At 36.5% G+C, this 21,225-nt stretch overlaps 1 protein-coding gene across 3 annotated transcripts in view; it reads left to right on the top strand.

Moving 5' to 3' along the window:
- LOC5571904 (CCR4-NOT transcription complex subunit 7) overlaps positions 1–19,279 on the top strand; it is a 34,142-nt gene extending 14,863 nt beyond the window's left edge. The window contains exons 3-5 of one of the 3 annotated variants that reach the window (XM_021855131.1): positions 2,510–2,968; positions 12,417–13,220; positions 18,203–19,279. In XM_021855131.1, the coding sequence (XP_021710823.1) occupies positions 12,420–13,220; positions 18,203–18,526 (1,125 nt within the window). In that variant the 5' untranslated portion in view covers positions 2,510–2,968; positions 12,417–12,419 and the 3' untranslated portion in view covers positions 18,527–19,279. Of the gene's footprint in view, positions 1–369; positions 537–2,509; positions 2,969–12,416; positions 13,221–18,202 lie in introns of those variants that run through there. The other 2 variants (XM_001659952.2, XM_001659953.2) reach the window with 2 other exon arrangements.
- The last annotated feature ends 1,946 nt before the right edge of the window (positions 19,280–21,225 follow it).

Consider the following 21,225-nt stretch of genomic DNA (forward strand, 5'->3'; position numbering starts at 1 on the left):
TAGATCGAAAATAAAAATTTGATTATTTGAGGGTATGAAACCGCTAAAGGATTAACTTCAAATTTACGATTAAAATGCTAGAACAACCTCAAATGATGTTCTCAAGACTTTTCTGAAGAAATGTATGCGACAGTTTTTTAAACACACAATTGACATTTTTTAACACAGCTACGCAAAGATATTTAATTTTTCTTAAAAAAAATTTTTTTTTTTTTGGTAATTGGTACTTTTACTAAAAGTAATATCTTTGAATAGTAAGTATTGACTTCTCGACCACCCTAATTACCACAGTAATTAATCTGTTTCTACACAAACGGTCAACTGTGGCAGCTCTGGTATTGTTCTTCGGTTTTTGACACTGCTCCCTCCACGAATGATCGCACAGTAGTCAGCAAGTGTGGTTTGCAATGGACGTCGGTGCGGGAAATGGCTTCGTTGGTGCATATTATAACGATTACAATGTTGGTGCATATTACAACGAATCATTCGCTGCCGGGATGGAACGTTTCGTGTCGTATCGACATGATGTGATAATGGTAATGTTACGATTGAATAGCTACTGGTTCTATCTGATTAAAAATGTATTTTTCTCTAAGCGATATCAAATGTATCAAATGATAAAGTATCATCATTTGATTCGGGATATTTTCAATTTTGTAGTATCTGGCCGAATAGAGTAAGCAGACACATTTGACAATTTTTATCTGGCGTAGAAATCGGAGATCGATGTGTTTGACCCAATAAGGTACGTTCTGAAAGTTGCAATCAGTAATTTGAGAAAATGTATTTGGACTTTTTTTATGTCAAGTGAACTTAGTAAAATTATCACCGAATTGAAAAACTTCTACTGGATGATACTTATGATGGGTACCCATTATAAGTATGGGATCGCGGGTTGCAACACTGGTGCTAGATGAATATAGGGGCAATGGGGGCAATATGAATATACAGCGCAAAAACTATTAGAATTGTCGTTTCAAAAAAAATAGGCAAATTTGTCCTCTGTCATGAAAAGCTTATAATTTTGGCAGTTTTCAATTAAGGCTATGAGATTATTATATTTATTACAGTAAATTTTACCAATCCATTGAAACTTCTGATCATGTTGAACAATTCGTCCCTTCGACCAAATGTTGCGTTTTTTGCTCTCCTTCAAAAAGGTAACAAGTTATCAGGATTCTTTATATTCATAATAATCGTCACAAAAAGGGGCTGACAAATTGGCTCAGTACTGCAATCGAAAGAAAGCGAGAGAGGAGCGAATCTCTCATTGTTGAATATCAGCCTACCCGATCAACCAACGTTACAATTTCTTTACTATTACTATTACTATTTTTAACTAGTTTAATTCGAAATTCTATTGCTAGGTGACATCAAACTTGAATACGATGTGAGGCAATTATATATTGAATATTAAGAAAATTGTTTCTAAATAACTTGAATTTCAAATGAAATAATCGGTAATCATAGAAATTAGAAGTGAATCAGCCCTAAATCAAAGATAAAAGTTCATCAGACCTGAAACACTGTCTCATTTCAGTAAATTAAACATGATTCAAATGAATGTAAAGTAAAGCAGATCCAAATCACTTGAAATACAATTTCAAATATGCAGTGAATGATGTGAGTTAGACTTTGGATATAAAGTGAATAAGACCTGAATGACTTAAATATGAAGAGTATCAGATCGACATCACTTGAACATAAAGTTAATCTGGGTTATATAACTGAAATAAGAAATAAATCACACCAGAAGTTGATTCGATCTGAATCACTTGATTTGGGTATAAAATAATATTAAGTTCCAAATGCGTAATTATTGATTTTTTATTTTTTAAACAGACTGCTTCCTTGAGACAGAGCATCTCATATAGGATAATACTTTATGCCCAACAAATTCATGTAAATTTACATGAATATGAGGCACTGAACCGTTCGAGAATCGAATCCAGATACATTCAGTATGGCTTTACTATATAGCTTATCAATAATTCATAACAATTCTCGTTTGAGCTACTTTGTCATATTTGAAACATTGGGTAACAAGCAATTAATCATTATGTTAGGGTCATTTCAAACAATATTCTTGCAGTTGATTTAGGAATATAAGATATACGTTGTAAATGAATTCTATTGGAACGCGACGTTTGCGTTTTATTGGCTTTTATCATCTTTCATAATTCACGGTGGAATCGTGAGCATATCTATATGACCAGTTTATTTTACTCTAAGTAATCATGTCAACCCAGACTACCTGTTTCCATTTTCCTGTTTTTTGAATCCCGACTAACACACATTCGAATGTGCTCCATTGCCCAAAACGTTCGTCTTAATTATCGATAGAGGAAAAGTACCTCACTGAAATCACTTTCATTTTTGTCTTTCTTCTTTTCCGTCTATCTATACGTGCCCGCTACCTGTCCCGTGTACGTCTCGCGAACTATGTGGAACCTGGTTAATGGTGGTGGTTTTCAAACGAATAATTGTACGACGCGCGCTTCTCCTAAAGAATTAGAAAGAAACCCTTTGTCGGAACCCGTTGAACGCAATAAGCGATCCAGCAGATTTGAAGTAGGTTCTCGCGAAACTTGGCACCAACTAGTAGCCACGCAGATCCTTTCTTGGTTCTGGGAACAGTGAGACTGACGACACGGCGGCCGCCGAAGCAGATCAACAACAGCCGGACGCTGGAGCGAGAGATTTCGAAAACGAAGACGATCACGATAACGAGGACGACGACGACGAAAAGAACCACCACCGCCAGAAGCGACAATCGCCAACGGATGAAAACCAGAAAGAATCCAGCGGTAGTCCAACGTTAAGTGGTAGTGAAGGTCAAAATCCGAAAGAGGATACTCAGGCAGAGGAAAAGGGAAGGGAGATAGAAGAGCAGCATCGGAAGGAACTTCCGCAACATTCGAGGCAGGGACAACTGAATTCAAAGCCAAAGCTCCAAACCGAAGCGCAGGTAATTTCAGTGTGGCCATGCATGAGTGTATGGTTTGTCTATAGCCTATCAAAGAAGATTGAGGATGAGGTTTTTAGTAATGTTGATCGAATAAAAGTATATCGCTAAATTCATACCTCACTAAAATAACAAACAAGCGTGCCATATAACTTCGCGGATTTGGACAAAATCTAGGTGAAATGCTATTTTTGTTCAAATAGATCATTTGATTTCATAAGCAGACAAAAACACATGTTTTGCATGATACGTGTCAGTGGCGAGCTAGCCAAAGGTGAAAAGCCACTCTAATAAAGATAAATAGATATAAAAATAATGATACGACCTACATTAATTTTAAGCGCTACGCATTGAGTTATAGCCACTGTAACGTTTAGTCCAAAAGATTTAAAGAAGAAATAATTTTTGCCACTATTTAAAATGCAATTCCCTAAAAGGTATTTATTATTGATGGAATGTCTCGTTAAGGTGATTATAAAACGAAGCCAAACTTTGAATTTTCAAATGCACAAGACTGGAGAATCTGACAACAGTTCACGTTGAATATCAATCAAATTACTTGCTTGCTGGTGGTGACCAATGGGATAAATTTTCAACGCGGAGCGCTGTTTGGTTCTCAAGTCTTGTGCTCTTGAAAATTTGAGGTGTGGTTTCGTTCTATTAAGTCTGTATTTTAACCAAAATGATCTCTAAAGCCACTATTTCAATTATCTGCTTGAAATAAATTCTGGTGCAAAATTATAGAGGCTCCAAAGAAACCTTCAGAATCTCTTATATGACTATTCCACAGGATCTTCAATTTTTTTCAGATTTCTTCAGTAAACGTTTAAGGAATTCTTCTAATGATTTTTGCAAAGGTCACAAGTAGAATATTTTCAGGGTTTCCCCCTGAGATTCCTCCATAAATTCCACTAAAGAGCCTTCAATGAATTCTCCAATTGATTAATCCAAGAAGCTCTGAACGATTTTGAAAGTTTTCCCAGGGGCTATCCCACGATTTTTTATAGAGATTTTTCTACTACTTCCTCTATCGATTTCTTCAGTTGATATTCTAGGAGATCTTCTACTTATTCCTACAGGAGTTCTTCCAAAAAATCAACAAAACAAAGACTTATTCAAGAAATTATGAAGATGTTCCTTACAAGAAACGCTTAAACAGTTCCTACGCCGATTTTGTCAGCTATTCTTAATGCCGTTTTCATATAGATTCCATCTGACATTTATGCACGATTTTCCCAGGAATTGCTTCGGGGATTATTCGAAGGAGTCTTCTACGAACTCTTCCAGGCACTCTTTAATGAATTTTGATCAGAGATTACTAATGAAGTTCATCCAGAAATACGCCAACAGTTCTTCCAAACATTTCTCGCGTAATTTCTCAAATGCTATCTTCATGAATTTTTTGGAAGTTTATTAAACAAACTTTTTTTGGAAGTTAGGTATATACAATTCTATGGTTTTACACCAGTAAATACTACAGCAATTTTTCTATTCATTTATTTGATCGTTCATGCACAATTGTTGTATTCATGATTCAAGATTACTTTAAGATTTCCATTTTTGGTTGTTTTAAGATTTGTTTGTCCAATAATTTCTGAAAAAACAATCCTCTACAATTCCTTGGATACATTCCTAGATAAATTCTCTGAAGAATTACATGAGAAATTTGTGAAAAAAAATCTGGAAGAATACCTGAAGGAATGTTGGGAAGAATCTCTGGAGTAACTTCTGCAGGATCCTCGGAGATAAAATCCTTTCTGGTTGAAATCTTAAAGAAATCTTGATCGACAAGTATGTAGGAAATCTAAAGAGAGCTGATGGAAAAATTACTGGCTAAATTCCTAGATGACTTCGGTTTTTTTAGAAATCTGATAGAATCTAAGTAAATGATAAACCGAATTTAGTACTATACCATTTAATTCCACTAGAGTTTGTATCCTTCGACAAATACGCGTATTTCGACCTCAACTGTAAGGCCGTCTTCAGTGTCGTGTACTAGTCGAGTCTACAGTTGAAGTAGACGGCATTACAGTTGAAGTGGAAACACGCGTATTTGTCAAAGGATACAAACTCTAGTGGAATTAAATGGTATAGTACAGGTCGGACTCGATTATCCGGGGACTCGATTATCCGCAATTTTAGACTCGATTATCCGGAATTTGTTTTTTGGTATTACAATATACAATATGAATGAGTTTGCAGTTTAGAACGTATTTAAGAAAAGGGGGTTTGAAACAGTGGTTTTTTGTGTATGCCGGTCAATTTTTTTTCTTGTAAAGACCCCTACTGTTCCTAGAAAAAATGTCTGGCTACGCCATCGCATCATATAAATGAAATAACGTAAAAAAGATACTATTCAAGTTTCTTTATCAATGATTTCAATTTTTTTCTTAGTGATTCGATTGTCCGGAATGAAAAAAAATGATACTCCGGATAATCGAGTTTGACCTGTACTAAATTCGGTTTTTCATTTACTTATAGGTATTCCACTAAACAGCTTGAAGATTTATTATGGTAGAATCCGTAGAATCTGTTGGTAGCAAGTCACTTCTTAGTGACAACCACTTATTTTGACTTGGTCACTAAAGTCACTATTTTCGTTATCTGATGATAATGAAATTTAAGGCTAGGTTAGTTTTTCAAACACAAACAGCAAGAAATAGTTGTTTGTTATCATAAAGACAAATATGGTGTTATTTGAAAATCAAGGTACAAGTAAGATAGGGACTACTAGCTAACTTTCTGGAAGAATTCACATGAATATTTCGTAAACATTTCCAACGGAAAATGGTCGGAAACTTTCTGCAGTAACCTGCCTTAAACCTTAAACTTGAAAAGCGAGTACTAATTTTGCTAAATATCATTTCAGAAATTGCATTAGGAATTCCAACAAATAAGCTATACATTTTTTCCACCGGGAAATTGTAGAACACGCTAGGAAAAATATATATTTCAAACAAAGAAACATCGATTAGTTTAAATTTTAAGCACTATGGGTGCAACTCGAAAATTTTGTAAGAGGGTGCACAACTGCCTGACAATTTGCACTTCGCATCATGACTAACTTTTAGTGAATGCTAGAGGTTTCCCTGAGTCCATACGCTTGAGTCCTTATGTAATCCCTCTTCCCCTGTAATAAGGTAAAGTGGGGGAAGTGTATCAGTGGGGTAAGTGGATCATTTGTCAATATAAAGCATAAATACTTGAATATGTTGAATGTTTTCGCACCATTGCTTCGTTTTAGGTTATATTCTTACGCTCACACTGATACTATTGCAAAACTGGTATTACACGTACACTAACACAAGCAAACTTGTGAGCTGCAAAAAGTAATTAATTTGAAAATTGTTTTCCATCAATCAAAAATCCATTGTATCTCTGTCTAAAATCGAATTCTATTATTTTTTTCGACACATGGTGAGCATTTCAGTTCTAATTGAATGAATCACAATGAAAAATATGTCATTTTTATAAATAAATACAAATATATTGGACATGGTACACTTACCCCTACTTTTTAATGGGGTGGAGTAAGAATAATTATCATTTATTGGCAGACTGCTTACGAGAATTTTAAAAAGCTTTAATATCCGCAAATGTTGTGTTCCTTTATTTTGTTCCATTCTCAGCTTGAATTTGTCAAATTGACAAAATTTGAATTAATCCACCTAAAAGTTTTTTTAACCTTTCGGGTATAAAAAAATATAAAAAATATAATAATTTCAAAATTTACACGAAACTCTTCGTGGTTTATATAAGCTAAGTTGTAAAAGAGCAAAATATACTAATTTTCCAATCGAAAGCATAGTATCGTACCTTATTTGACCTTATAAATTGCTCTAGACAGATGATAAACATGTATTCATAAAAAAATAGAAGTATTTCAGTTTGTTATTCAAAAGTAAATGTAACTAATATTTTTAAATCAAGAGTGTTTTTCAAAAATATCGTTAGGAATAATCCTACAATACTTCTGTATTACTTATGCGTATAAATGGATGAATTTTCTCCAAATTTATCCAGTTACAATGTTTTTTTTTTGTTCAAATTAGTATGAACTAATATATACGTACTTTTTATTATATTTTGATTAAATAAAGGTACTTTTTAATTTTAAAGTATTAAAATGTAACATTACTAGCACTAATAACTTGAACGAGGGTAATATCATTCTTATTGAACATAATCACACTACATTTGTTTCGAGAACAGATTTTTTTTAATGGTGATCCACTTACCCCACCATAGTGGAGCAAGTGAATCATTTGGCGCAAATTTTTAAGTCTCTCATACTCAATAAATAACAATCAGAAAATTCGAAGTAAATGACGATTTGAAGTATAATAGTCCCTTATTTGTTATCCACAGAAAAAAGTTTGAGTTACATTATTCACGTTAGCTGTACATAACATTGAATTTAACGGTTGATTCTGCTGTATCCACTTACCCCACGGTACCTTACTGGAAAGATACTTTTGGAAATCATAGCAAAGTTTTTAGCAAGATTGCAAAGAAAATATTCTTGTTTAGCTTATTCAAAATCTCTTTCAATATCCTATACATTCTTGGAGTTGCCCTGGCACCCTCCGTAATCCTGGCTACTAAGTGATATCAGTACAGTACCAGAATTCACCTAACAGTTTATTTGATAAATTACAATCATATAATGCACAGCTGTTCCTTAAAAATAACGTTTTTCACGAAATAAGTGAGGAAAACATAAAGACGCATTTGATATTCTCTTTCGATACCAACTCTGATGTTAATTTCAGCCATCTTCCCCCTCTTCGGTAACGCATTTGAGAATTGCGTGTGGCAGAAGGGGGCATTTGAAACTGATTGTGCAGAAGGGCGAAAGTGATGAAGGTTCGAGTGAAAAAGTGTAGCAAAACGGCGAAGCTGATGATAGTCAAACCAGAAGGACGAGGTCAAAAGGCGCAATCGCTGCTGTCAAACTGAAGGAGACGAAAAAGCGAGAGGTGTATTCTAAATTTTGATGAATGGCGCATGATCCATTTTTATTTAAAATAAGTTGTTCATAATAAGAAGGTTTGCAACAAAAGTAATACTGTAATGGATCATACAAAAATGCATCATTTGATTAAATCGATGGGAAACATAATATTCAATTGAAATTTTATCTGCCTAACAGATTTTACTGAAAATGTATTAGTTTTTACATTCGCTCTAATTTTGACTCTGTATTGATATGTCTAAAAATCGAATACCTAGCAGAGTTGCTCGCTGTCACTATCCACACTTTGAATTTACAGACCGATTGCGATACAATAAGCCATTTTATGAGACGTTTCTTATGTTTTTCGTTTGTTTGCCAACTTTGAAACTTCCTGGGGACCGTTTTTTCAAACGCCACATTTGGAAGGAGCTCATTCAACAATGACGCTGGTGTCTATGCAACATGCTTTTTAATCTTTCCATGTAAAATTAAAATCTGCAGGTGGGGAAGAAGTTATTTTATCTACTGGTAACTTCAACCATGGAAACCGAGTACAAACATGCTCAGAAAGAGACGTGAACGTCATCACTAATAAAGATGTGATCAGCGCCATTCATATATCAAGCTAGTTTTTTGAACAATAACAATGAGCGGCCCGTCATATAACGCCATCCGGACATCTCGTAAAATGGCTTATTCGGATCATTCCAGTGCTTTGATGGCGATAGACTATGGATATCAATGATAAGTTAGCCTTGATTTAAGCAAATAAATTAGCAATATATCAGTACCGTAATTCGGGGTGTAGTTGATCAGTGGGGAGAAGTTGATCATTGAGAGCTATTATCCGTTTTCAATTATCACAAGAAATGTCATATCGTATTACCTGATAGCTACTCTTGATGTTTCTAATTTCGGTTCGTCGTTCAAGATAGTTATACCATGGAAAAAAACAGATTTTTAAGGAAATGTTCGATGAACTGTTGAAGTGTTCTACCCCAAACATTCGACTATTGCCAAGGTTATATAAAGACCCCATTTAAATAAACTGTTTCGTACATTCCATATATGTTTTGTGAACCCAGTTTTATATTTGCATTGAGGATAAAAAATCATTTTCAGAGATAAAATCGTTCTTTTTGTGAGAGAGTTTCTAATTGCATAAGAAAATTGCATACCTTAAGGCGTTTTATTTGGTGTATTCTGGATTTCACAACATTCAATTCTAAAATTGACCGATTTATCAACAAGTTGTAAGATTTTTGAGACTTGATTCGGGATCAGTGATCCCAAATTTTGTAAATAGCATGTCTCTTTGTTTTAGAAAACGTGTCACAGTAATTGATCAACTTCACCCCGGAATCGAAAATTCAATTTTTGATCTCTAAAAAATGTTTTTGTTATTATGATAATAATTAGTAATAATTTCGTTTGTATAAATTGATTAACATCCAACCAGTACAGATGTTAAAAATATTTGGATGACAATACATGCATCCTACTAGTAATTATAGAACAGAATCGCTCAAAAGTGATCAACTTCACCCCATTTTACGGTACGATATTTTTGATAGTGCTGCCGATCGATTGAAACTGGGTGTTGATTACTGAAAAACATCAACAGCTTGGATAATTTCCACGTGATCACTCATTCTGCAGTGATTATGATCTAGAGTGCGATTTCGCATCACTGCTGTTGGTTGTCAAATCAGAGTGATATTGATAGTTTTACTACATCAGCCATCAGCTGATATGACTGATCTAGTCTAAAGGTAATTTAATCGAATTTCTAGTTCTAGGAATTCATTCGTTTGCTTAAAAAATCTTCAGCTGGGGTCTTCAATAAATCGTTTATATCTGTCTGTTTAAAAGTTCAACCGACAGTGTTTTGAAAAACATCATAAATATTGATTATTGAATAACTCAGATCAAGTTGACCAAATTTGATCATTTTGTTTTAAATATATATTACAAATGTTTTGATTATTTATGTATTACTCAATATTTAACATCGCAAGAGCTAGCAGCTGGATAAATTACAAACATTTATTTTGAGAGATACTAGTTAAATTCTAATCGACATTGATTTTTTCATTAGGACTTACTTGCAATGATCGATTTCTCTTCATCGATGCTCTCTTCGCATTATTACAAAAAAAAAAACTGATTCACTTTTCAAAACACTTTTCAGTTGCATAGCAAGCTAGGAATATTGCGAAAGTATTTATTTTGGCGAAGTTATTAGCGAAAGAGAGTATCGATGAAGTCAGATGAGCCCTTATAAAGGAACACACGCTATGTTTAAACCAGCAGATTATGCAAATCGGATGTACCTCCGATTTTTTTTTTGCTAGAGTTCAGTATTTGGTCTATAATTTCATAATCGAAAAGTTACAAAATATTCTATCGGTGAAATTTTTCCCATACATTTTGTATGGGCTGAAATGTGTAGGAAAACATGATTTTCACTGATTTGCATAGTCTGTATATGAAAAAATAGCTCAATTTCACCGATGGAATATTTTAAAACCTTCTGATTATGAAAATATAACCCAATTACTGAACTCTAGCGAAAAAAAAATCGAGGTACATTCGATTTGCATAATCTGCTGGTTAAGACATAGCGTGGAACAGTGTCAAATTAGCAGTTCAATCTTCTACTTTATTTAATCCAACATTTATGCAATTGCAATGGTAATGCTAATATTTCCAAATATTGAGTATAAATAAATATATTTTAATAAAAAATGTGCTCTGATGTACCCAAAATGCACAAAAATATCTTGTGTATTTGAAGATACTTTTTCAACATACTTAATTTTGAAACGAATATTTGGAAAGTCAAATCCAACATCAATACTTTCTACCTAACGTTTGGAAAATGTTGAGCTGCCTTAGTATGACGTCGCTCGGCTTTATTTTTTTAGGCATTCGGGAAAAATCTGGGAATTGGAAAACTGATTTTGAATGGACACTAGAGTGGTTCAAAAAATCGTTTTTGCTCCACATAGTTCATTCGTTTCTAGATCAAATTCTGAGTGTCCTCCCAAAATTTGAGCTCATTTGGATGAAAACTGAGACTGCACAAGCCCTTTAAAGTTTATATGGGAATTACTATGAGAAAAGCAACCCATTCATTCAATCGGTCATAGTGTTTGCCCATGTGCTCTTGGAGATTAGAACTACGTTGATACTGTGAGATACATTCATCAGCTACAACTTTGCCGGAGACCGTTTTCAAATCGGACGCCTCAGTAATTAGTTATTGATTTATATCCAGTAACAAATTCTTCAGCTGTGCTCATTTAACTTCTGAACAGGCAACATTGCTGCACATGGCGCGAAAGATAGCCCGCACAAATCATGGCTACTATGTTTTACTGCATATATCCAGTGATGTCTGCAGAGCAGCCCAATAATTATAACCAAAATTTTACAACTCATTCAAAAATCAATAACTAATTACTGGGGCGTCCGATGTAAAAACGGTCTTCGGCAAAGTTGTAGCTGATTTTTGTATCTCACAGTATCATTGTAGTTCTAATCTCCAAGAGCACATGGGCAAATACTATGACCGATTGAACGAATTGTTTGCTTTTCTCATAGTAATTCCCATATAAATTTTATAGGGCTTGTGCAGTCTCAGTTTTCATCCAAATGAGCTCAAATTTTGGGAGGACACTCAGAATTTGATCTAGAATCGAATGAGCGGTGTGGAGCAAAAACGATTTTTTGAACCACTCTAATAGACACCCTGATTATTGTTTTTATTAGTAAGACTGGCCTGTTCGTATCTGAAAATGTTTGTCTCAATGACCTCCTCAAGAAATCTCCGGAATAATGTCTGAAGGAAACTGAACTGAAGGAAAGGCTAACAACTGAAATAATATCTGATTAAATTATACTTAAATATCCTTAAAGAAATGTCTGCTCAGATTCCTTGAGTAATCTTCACGAAAACTACTATCTCTTGGTTATTGTTTAGTTTCTATTTGTTTTCGTGATTCCTGTTGGGTCTCATTTAGGTCTCTTTTTTGTTTCTAATTAATTTTCTTTTATGTTACCCCCCCCCCCCTTCAAAAATCCGAAAATTTTGAAGGGGAGAAAAAAAATCATCATTTTTTTGACTTCAGATACGTTTTTTTTCAAATTTTAAAGTAAAAAACAAGTAAAATAATGATCCAGAGGACGTTTAAAAAAAAAACAATTTTCGTTAAAAATAAATATTCGAAAAAAAAACTCATTTTTCATTTTTTTTTTTTGTTCCTTATATTTATTTTTATCCCCCCTCGTACCTTTCAAGTGGTCTCGGACATACAAGAAATATTTGTATCAACCTTATTTTCGAAAAAAAAAAAATGTTCGTGAATCCAATTATAATTTCCAGCGGAAACATTGCCAGGCACAAATTCTGCCTGTGGTGCAAAACTCATCATTAGTTTATCGAAGTTAATGCAAGGCAGCTAACATTCTCTTACGTTTCACCCCTTACAGGGAATGCCATCGGCAGTCAGCGGTGGCGGCGGGGGAGGAGGAAACCACACCGGAGGCGGTGGTGGCAATGGCAACAACATGAACCCCCAGACCAACGAAGAATGCGGCATTCGCGATGTCTGGCGACACAATTTGGACGAGGAATTCCGCACCATTCGGCACATCGTTCAGAAGTACCACTACGTGGCGATGGACACGGAATTTCCCGGCGTTGTCGCACGACCGGTGGGCGAGTTTCGCTCATCGGCTGACTATCAGTATCAATTTTTGCGGTGCAATGTCGATTTGCTACGGATCATCCAGCTGGGGTTGACCTTCATGGACGAAGAAGGCCACACACCGCCCGGCTTCTCCACGTGGCAGTTCAACTTCAAGTTCAATCTCAACGAAGACATGTACGCACAGGACTCGATCGATCTACTGCAGAACTCGGGAATCCAGTTCAAGAAACACGAAGAGGACGGAATCGACCCGTTGGATTTCGCCGAACTGTTGATGACCTCCGGCATAGTGCTGATGGACAACATCAAATGGCTCAGTTTTCACTCGGGCTATGATTTCGGTTATCTGTTGAAGCTTCTGACGGACCAGAACCTTCCGGCCGAGGAGAGCGACTTCTTCGAATTGCTTCGAATCTACTTCCCGACGATCTACGACGTCAAATATCTGATGAAAAGTTGCAAGAATCTTAAGGGCGGTCTGCAGGAGGTGGCCGATCAGTTGGAACTACGTCGTGTCGGCCCACAGCATCAGGCCGGCTCGGACTCCCTGTTGACCGGGATGGCGTTCTTCAAGATGCGTGAGGTACATGGTTTTGGTTTTCTTAATACTAGCTGTAGCAGTAAGAACGATGACAATAACGTGACCGATTGCTGCACTGACAGTGGTGTAGGAAATGGTTCCGGGGAACTTGGGGATGATGGTAGTGGTGGAGGTGGATGCACTGGCAAATGTGCCGACAATAACTGCAGTGGCTTTGTAAGCTTTGAGTGCAATTGTGGCGAGAGCTTTGAAAGTGTGCTGAATCAATCGATCAATCACATTGACACCAAGTTGAAGGTTCATGTTAGGAAGGGGTCAACAGATTAGATGCTTCCACTACTTGAAATAACTGTTATCGCAATAATTGAAACATAGTTCCTATGTCTATGAGACTGAATTGAATTACTACTACCATTACTAAGGATAGGATACAGCAAATGAATATATTCCATTGACCGAGGCGATATTGTTGAATTGATGTTAGATTGTTTATGAACTGTTGAATTGTGAATATCTATTGGATAATATGAAATCGATAAATAAATCACTGAATTGAAATCAAACGAAAAATGCGAGTCATTGTTAATTTTTTCTGTTAGCATGAAAGAGAAGCATAACCGAGAATGGAGCGAGGATTTACGCGTACGCGATGCAAGTAAACGTCTTCATTTGCTGTATCTTACCGTCATGTGGGAATTCCAACATAAGACTGAAACACTAGAGGCTGAAAACTTGTAATGCTGAAACAGTTAATTCATTAAAAAAAACTCTGAAAATATAGGTTATTGTCAATAAGTCATTGAAAGCTGGACAAGAGATGATAACATCAGAGATTCTTTTTTTGGAATATCGCGATTTTTTCAAACTACCTTGAGTGTACAGTACACCAATGAGAATATATACCGAGGTGTGGAAGAAGACATTTAGTGTGCGTGACCTCCGTGTACGGTGCAAAATATTTCACAACTACAAGCGAGTGAGCTCCTATAAGATCCCGTGTAAATTAGTGACGTAGTTATTTTGTTTACGTTTTTTTTCTTTTTGCTAATATATAGCCATTGCTTCTTCTTCCACACTTTAGTATATACTCTCATGGACAGTACACGTAGCCGCTCATGCCCATATTACCGCTCACTAGTGTAAACACTTATTTTTCGTGTAAAAGTTCAATATTTTTTAGCACAGATATCTTCAGGCAATTTTAACAAATTTCTAAATGAAGACATCTGACATTATTTTCATTTGTTAAAATAATCCTTTATATTAAAAACACATGACCTTGTGAGCGCCTATTGGATCACTAGGTATTGTTTTTGTTTTCCAATAAAACACTCATGCAAAAAGTTTAACAAAAATTTAAAATTATATATCAGTATGCAGCCTTCTTCATTGCTGTTGTAGCTATGGTTTGACCAGAACAAATACCAGGATAAATAACGAAATTCGAAATAATGCATATTTTACTTTGTTCGTTATGAAATCCGTTTTCCGTGAGCGGAAATAGTAACACTTAGATGCAGTAACATACTACTAGGAGACCTTTCAAGGCGACTATGAACAAACGTTCAGTTTTGTCGCCATAAAATGTTTTTTGAGACGTAATTTGCGATCTTTTTGGGTTTCCTGCAAAACGTGTCAGTCTCCTTCATTTGAAAAGAAACCTTGATTTCTGTTCAAGATTTCCTGCCTCGTGACTAGTGTCGTTGGACAGTAATCGCATCGGGTAACGTCATTAAATTGCATGTAGTTTCATGGTACTATAACAAAAACAATAAGTTTGTTCTAGAAATGTTAAAAACAACATCGAACTTGGTCTGTCGCTCGTTACTAATAAACGTATGTCAGTCTCGCGACTTATGTGATAATGAGGAAGTCAAGTAAGGGAAATATATTTACCCACAATTCGTCCCCTTAAAGCTACAACTATATAACTCGAAATTTCGATTTTTAAAGTTCAATTTGTCGAAACATAAATTCTAATTAAATCTGCCAGATATTCAGAGATCATAAGCGTGTGATTTTTCCTCGTACTTGTAGCGACGCCGTCTTTGAACATCCACTTGTTCCACGCTCTGGCAAATATAGCTGGTTCTCTCGTGAATCCAATGCCCAGAACACCGTATTAAAACGAATACGGTGTTCCTTCGAGATGTTAAGCCCGCAGTTCATTATGCACCCATAATCGACAAGCATTACTTGGTGCGGTGTATCTCGCTTTCAAATCATTTTTGTCCACTCGCGTTTTTGGCGAATTCATCAATGGCCGTATAATTTCCGTCTGAGTCCATTTCATCAGTCCCCGTCGCATATTCAGTGTCCTCCAACGATTTCAAATACCTTACCCAATGGACCAGGGGACGAGTTCACTAATTTGACGTTTGAGCGGTGCCGAATTCACTAGTTTCCATGATCACATAATAACAAAAAATAAACAAAAAATAACACGGCACCGCTCAAACGTCAAATAATGAACCGAGCCCGCGTCAATGTCCAACGGGTCGCCATCGGCCAATGAACTAATCTACGATGACGTCACGCCGCAACCTCTAGCGGGAAGTAAATCTTTACTGCGGGCCGTGTTTACAAAAAATGAACAATATCGCTGCACATGCATCCACTCAATGTTCATCCGGTGAACATTCATTCACTGGATGTTGGTCCGGATGTCATTTTAGAATGTTCTTTAAAATTTAATCTTTTTGCACGGAATGTTTTTAAATACTAATAACTTCAAGGTGTAGTGAAAAAAAATGAATTTTCAGCTCACATGAGATAATTTTACAACCAAAATTGGGAGGGTGCTCATTTCGAAAAATGACAAATTTTTAATAATAAACTTTTTAAGACAACGGAAAACATGCCGATCTAGTATTGATCCAAAACTTGTTGGAAATCAAGCAAAAATCCGAATACTCTATAATGTTTAGCCCTTTTATCGACTTTTCCTTAAGATGTGCTAATTCTTGAAACTACCATGCAATTTCAGAACAATTTGCTATGTTTATGCTACACCCCACCACCTTACCGGTACGTTTGACAGACATAATTTTCATCAATCTGATTTCGGCTATAGACATAGTAAAATCAAGCGCGTATCTGTTTGCTGAAAATTGCCGGTGCGAGCTCGTAGGTTAACCCCCTAAAATGGTAGTTTTTATCGCACTTTTTTATGTGTCTATGAGTTGTTTCAAATATTCAAAAAAAAAAACACTTGCTCATGAGCTTCTAATGGTCAACTAACGACGTTTGAAAGAACTTTTTTTAAATCATAAAGAATCTTTGCAAAAATCTTTCAAGATACAGTTTTAAATCTTAGGTTTCAGTGGGACAGCGAATAATTTCGAATTTCTAAGTAGATGAAAAACCGAATTTAGTACTGTACCATTTAATTCCAATAGAGTTTGTATCCTTTGACAGATACGCGTAACTGTAAAGCCGTCTTCAGTGTCGTGTACTAGACTCGACTTTGAATTTCTGTAATCCTATCAAAAGTTTGTTCCCCAAAAAAACCACTTAAGTTTTGCTGCACGCTTTAGATTTTCATTGAAAATCACTCAATCAAGCTCATATAGACAAAAATGATTATTTTTTAAAACCCCCCAAAACTCAATATAGTTCTTAAGATCAAACATATTTGTTGTATTTTGCTACAAGACAAACAAAGGACAAAAAACTTATCAATGGTTTTAGGACTAAATATCATCATCAAAAATTTTAAACTTGTTTATAGTGATCTATTGCAAGGCAAGTGTAGTAAGAGATTCGTCACATTTAGGGGTCTGTATGATGACTCGTGTCGTGCGAATTTTCTGGTCGACAGTGACGCAAATCGAGTCATTTTGATCGATTAGAAATATAAAATAGCGCAATATTTTTTTTTTTTGATGTGCCTATCAATCATGAAACATTATACTTATTTATAATGGCTTCGCGGACTCCCTGAGAAGTCGTCTCGGCCTCCTAGGAGTCTGCGGACCACCGGTTGAGTAACACTGTTATAACCGATGCGAGTTGGTGTCGAGATAATATACAAGACTTGAATTCCGAAAATAAAGGTTAAAATCTGGGTCGGGCTGAAATTTATTTTTTTATGCAACGTTGAATTCAAGAGTCGTTCCTTTGATATTGTCAAGATCAAACAGTAGTGCAAATCTAATAGCAGGACTATCGATACCAACGTGCTGATTTTTTACCGTGTAGAGCTCTGGAGCTACCATGGAAAAGAGAGGGTTATATGACACACATATATGGCATGATACAATTATCTTGAAATAAGTTCCATACTCATAATTGTCTTCATTCAAGATAGCCTTAGAATAATTTTCTTAACAACTTGTACCATGGAATATATACCAGGTATCTGTCGGTTTATGGACAAAAGGTCGAAAGACAAAAAGTCGAAAGGACAAAAGGTCGAAAATGATTTGCTTGGTGGGAAATTTTTCCTTCTTTGAAAAAAGATTTTCGACCTTTTGTCCCTTCTTTTTTGTTCTTCGACCTTTTGTCTTTCGACCTTTTGTCATAGATTCGTATCTGTTCAAGGTATTGAAGTAAAACATCCCAGAATTTAAAGATGACGGTTACAATGACCGACATCCTACTTAAGATTTCGATAGAACAAAACTGAAAAAATAATAAATGTAAAAGCTCGATCTTCTTGTTTAAAACTTTCAGTTAGTGCACACAAATAATAATTGCACTGTTGTTTGTTTGCTTTTTAAATGAAGACTTTTCAAAATGTAGAAATCTAGCCATTACAATGGGATTTTTCCGAAAGAGTTGCGTTTTACCAAAAAGCACCACGTAATTCATTCAGGTTACCTTCTGTGTTCATGTACCCTCTCGTGGCGTAGTTTGTAACACTCTTGGCTGGCAAGTTGGGAGTCATGGTGCCTCCAGTCGCATATCGAATTACAGATGTCGCAATTTTCGCGGATAAGACTTTGAAGTTTTTGTAACAGCTCTGCATATGTATAACTGTATTTGGAAGAACGAAATTCACCTAGATTTCATTTGATTTCCAGATGTTCTTCGAGGACAACATTGACAACGCCAAGTACTGTGGCCATCTGTACGGTCTGGGAACATCATTCATCGTGAACGGAAGTAGCAATACGATCAGCAGCAGCACTAACAACAGTTCGAGTGCCACCATTAGCAACTCGAATGCTAACGCAAACACCGGTTCAGGAACGACCGGCACTTCTGGTGCTGGAACAGGCGGAAATGGTGGCACCACGAGCTCCTCCAACAACAGTAATAACAACAACAACAATAATAATAATAACACAAATAGCAGTAGCGGAAACAACTATCACGACAATGGCGAAACGAACGCGACATCCTGATTTCGTCTGTTAGTTCGTTAGGAAATCAAACACTGTCCCAATTGACCGACACACTTTGAGGAAATCCAACCAGGCACTCTAACGAAGCAAGTAATATTCTCTTTAAAGGACACACACAATATTTATTACAGCTTTAGTACTAAATCCCTTATCTATCGTAACTAGGCATAGAGAGCACCGATGAATGCGTGGTCGTTCATTTTTCTTATTTTAAGTTCAGAGCTGGGGAAGAGAAGCAAACTTGTTTCTCTTCACTTTCCGAAATTGAAGTAAACCTCATTTTATCATCTTCGACGAATGATAGGAGCCACACTGCTGATTATCAGATTTTGTTTTTAACAGCCGAACAGGCAGGAAGTTAAGACGATTGGAGTGATTTATAACTTACGCATTTTCTATCAATAGAGAAGAAGGAAAGAGTGTAGTTAGAAGGAACTTTGAATCCAAAATGAAAGGGACAACTACCACGTAGGAAAACTACAAGTTAGATTTATGTTTTATGGCCAATTGTTTTCTGTTCCATTCGGACCACCACGAATCATCGATGGGGTTAGTACCGAAGACAGCTGGATATTGGCTAAACAAGTTGAAATGTCATGTATTTATATTGAGGGTCTTTGACACGGTTATCAGGCTTCGTTTCATATTCAAGCAAAGAAAAGTTATGAAAATTTCACTCTGTAAAACACTGTTATTAGAAATATAAAAAAATGAATCGAATGATAGGAGAATTTTCTATTGGGAAGTAACTACCGAACTGATGGAAAAGATTAATGTTGATGGGAAATTATACCTGTCAACAATCGTACAGAGAGGGATTGATGCATGGGGAGAACACAGTATAGTTCTAACACATTTTACAGTTTGCGATTAGATTCCAATGATGGGCATTTTGTAGAAGCCACAAAACCAATAGAAAAGAAAGCATAACTTTTTGACAGTTTAATATTGGAAAAGTGAAATAATAAAACCACACACTTATATATAGAAATACAAATGTTTTATTGATTCAACCTTACATCAGTTATACGAGCTTTACGAGTCATGTTTGAAGAATGTCCCAAGTCAATTTCTTCTCAATAGCGGTCTCAGCATGTCAAGCAGATGCTATATACTTTTTTGCAATTTCTCATCGTAATAGGCTGTTTTTCATCACGCCAATCTGTCATGAAACGGCCCACTTTCCTGCACTGAAGTATGCAGTGCGGGAATAGTCATTACCTAACTGAAACCAGTGCTGTAATGATTCATTACGCAACGCTTTCTCATTACGCAACTGTTTTGAGTTGCGTAATGAATCATAACACAACAATTTCTCAGAAATTGTAAAATGTTAGTGTATGCATTCCTATATAATTTCTGATACCCTCGAGTGGTCTTCTACGAAATTGCAAAAAATGTTGTACGTAACTCGTTGCAGAACTCGATTTTTACAGCACTCGTCGTAATTATCCTACTCGGCAAGCCTCGTAGGATAAATTTACGACTCGTGCTGTAAAAATCATCATTCTGTAACTTGTTCCGTAAACTACTATTTTCGGCGAGTTCAGAAAAGGGATCTCTCTGTAACAGGTGCACTTTAGAATATACTGTTTCTCGGTTAGGCTATCAGCCTAGGTATGTGCATTTCTCCTACCTCCTCCGTAGATCGAATGATATAGGGCCCTATCACGAATACCACTCACGGTGACAAACAGGTGAAGTGATCACTTTCCTATTACGGATATCACCTAAGTGAGAAAATGGGCCCTATGGACCGATGCACGAGTTCACTATCTGACGTTTCAGCGGTGCCGTGTTATTTACGTGACCATGGCAACAAATGAATTCGGCACCGCTCAAACGTCAAATTGGTGAACTCGTGCATTGGTCCATTATGGATATCACTTTCACGTTCACTTACACTTCACCTTCCAGTCACTTCACTTGTTATGTTCTATTACCGTTGTCACGGATGGTGAAGTGATTGAAAATGAACTCAGTGGAGTGACATTTGCGGTGAAGTGGTATTCATAATGGACCGATGCACGAGTTCACTAATTTGACGTTTGAGCGATGCCAAATTCACTCGTTGCCATGGTCTCGTAAATAACACGGCACCGCTCAAAAGTCAGATAATGAATTCGTGCATCGGTCCATAGCATTGTTTATAGTGAAATGCCGGTTGGTAAATGGCTGGGTATGGCGTATCATTGGTACCTCGCGTACCTGAAGGAATAAAATAGACCCCTTTGTGCGGTCCTTAGCCTCTTGCCCAGCAACTCCTATCCCTACCTCCTCGCGGTACTGGCCGGGGTACGAGTAACCTTATGGAAGGTTGGGTAACCAACCCCCGGTGGAAACTTTGGTCGTATGCTGACAGGGAAGGGGGGGGTTTGCTTTTGCTTCTGCAAACCTTGAGCGTCTGTACTCCATGTTAGAAGCGGCTCACAACAGCGTCTGTTCCCCATGTCAGGAGCGGCTGATCATCGTCCGAGTGCCAGAGAAGGACTCTAAGCTAAACTGCGCACTATGGTCCTCCGAACATTTAGGGGGAATGGTCCTCCGGAAATCTAGGGGGTTGGTGTCAGGCCCTGCAAGCCAGCCGTAAAAAAAAACAAGCAACGAATAATCAACGAGAGAATACGAACCGGGACAATCGGCGAAGACCACAGCGACGTAAAGGGACTAGCGATTGGAAGCTCGGTACGTGGAACTGT

Source organism: Aedes aegypti, chromosome 3, assembly GCF_002204515.2.
Source record: "Aedes aegypti strain LVP_AGWG chromosome 3, AaegL5.0 Primary Assembly, whole genome shotgun sequence".
In the NCBI taxonomy this organism is placed as follows: domain Eukaryota; kingdom Metazoa; phylum Arthropoda; class Insecta; order Diptera; family Culicidae; genus Aedes; species Aedes aegypti.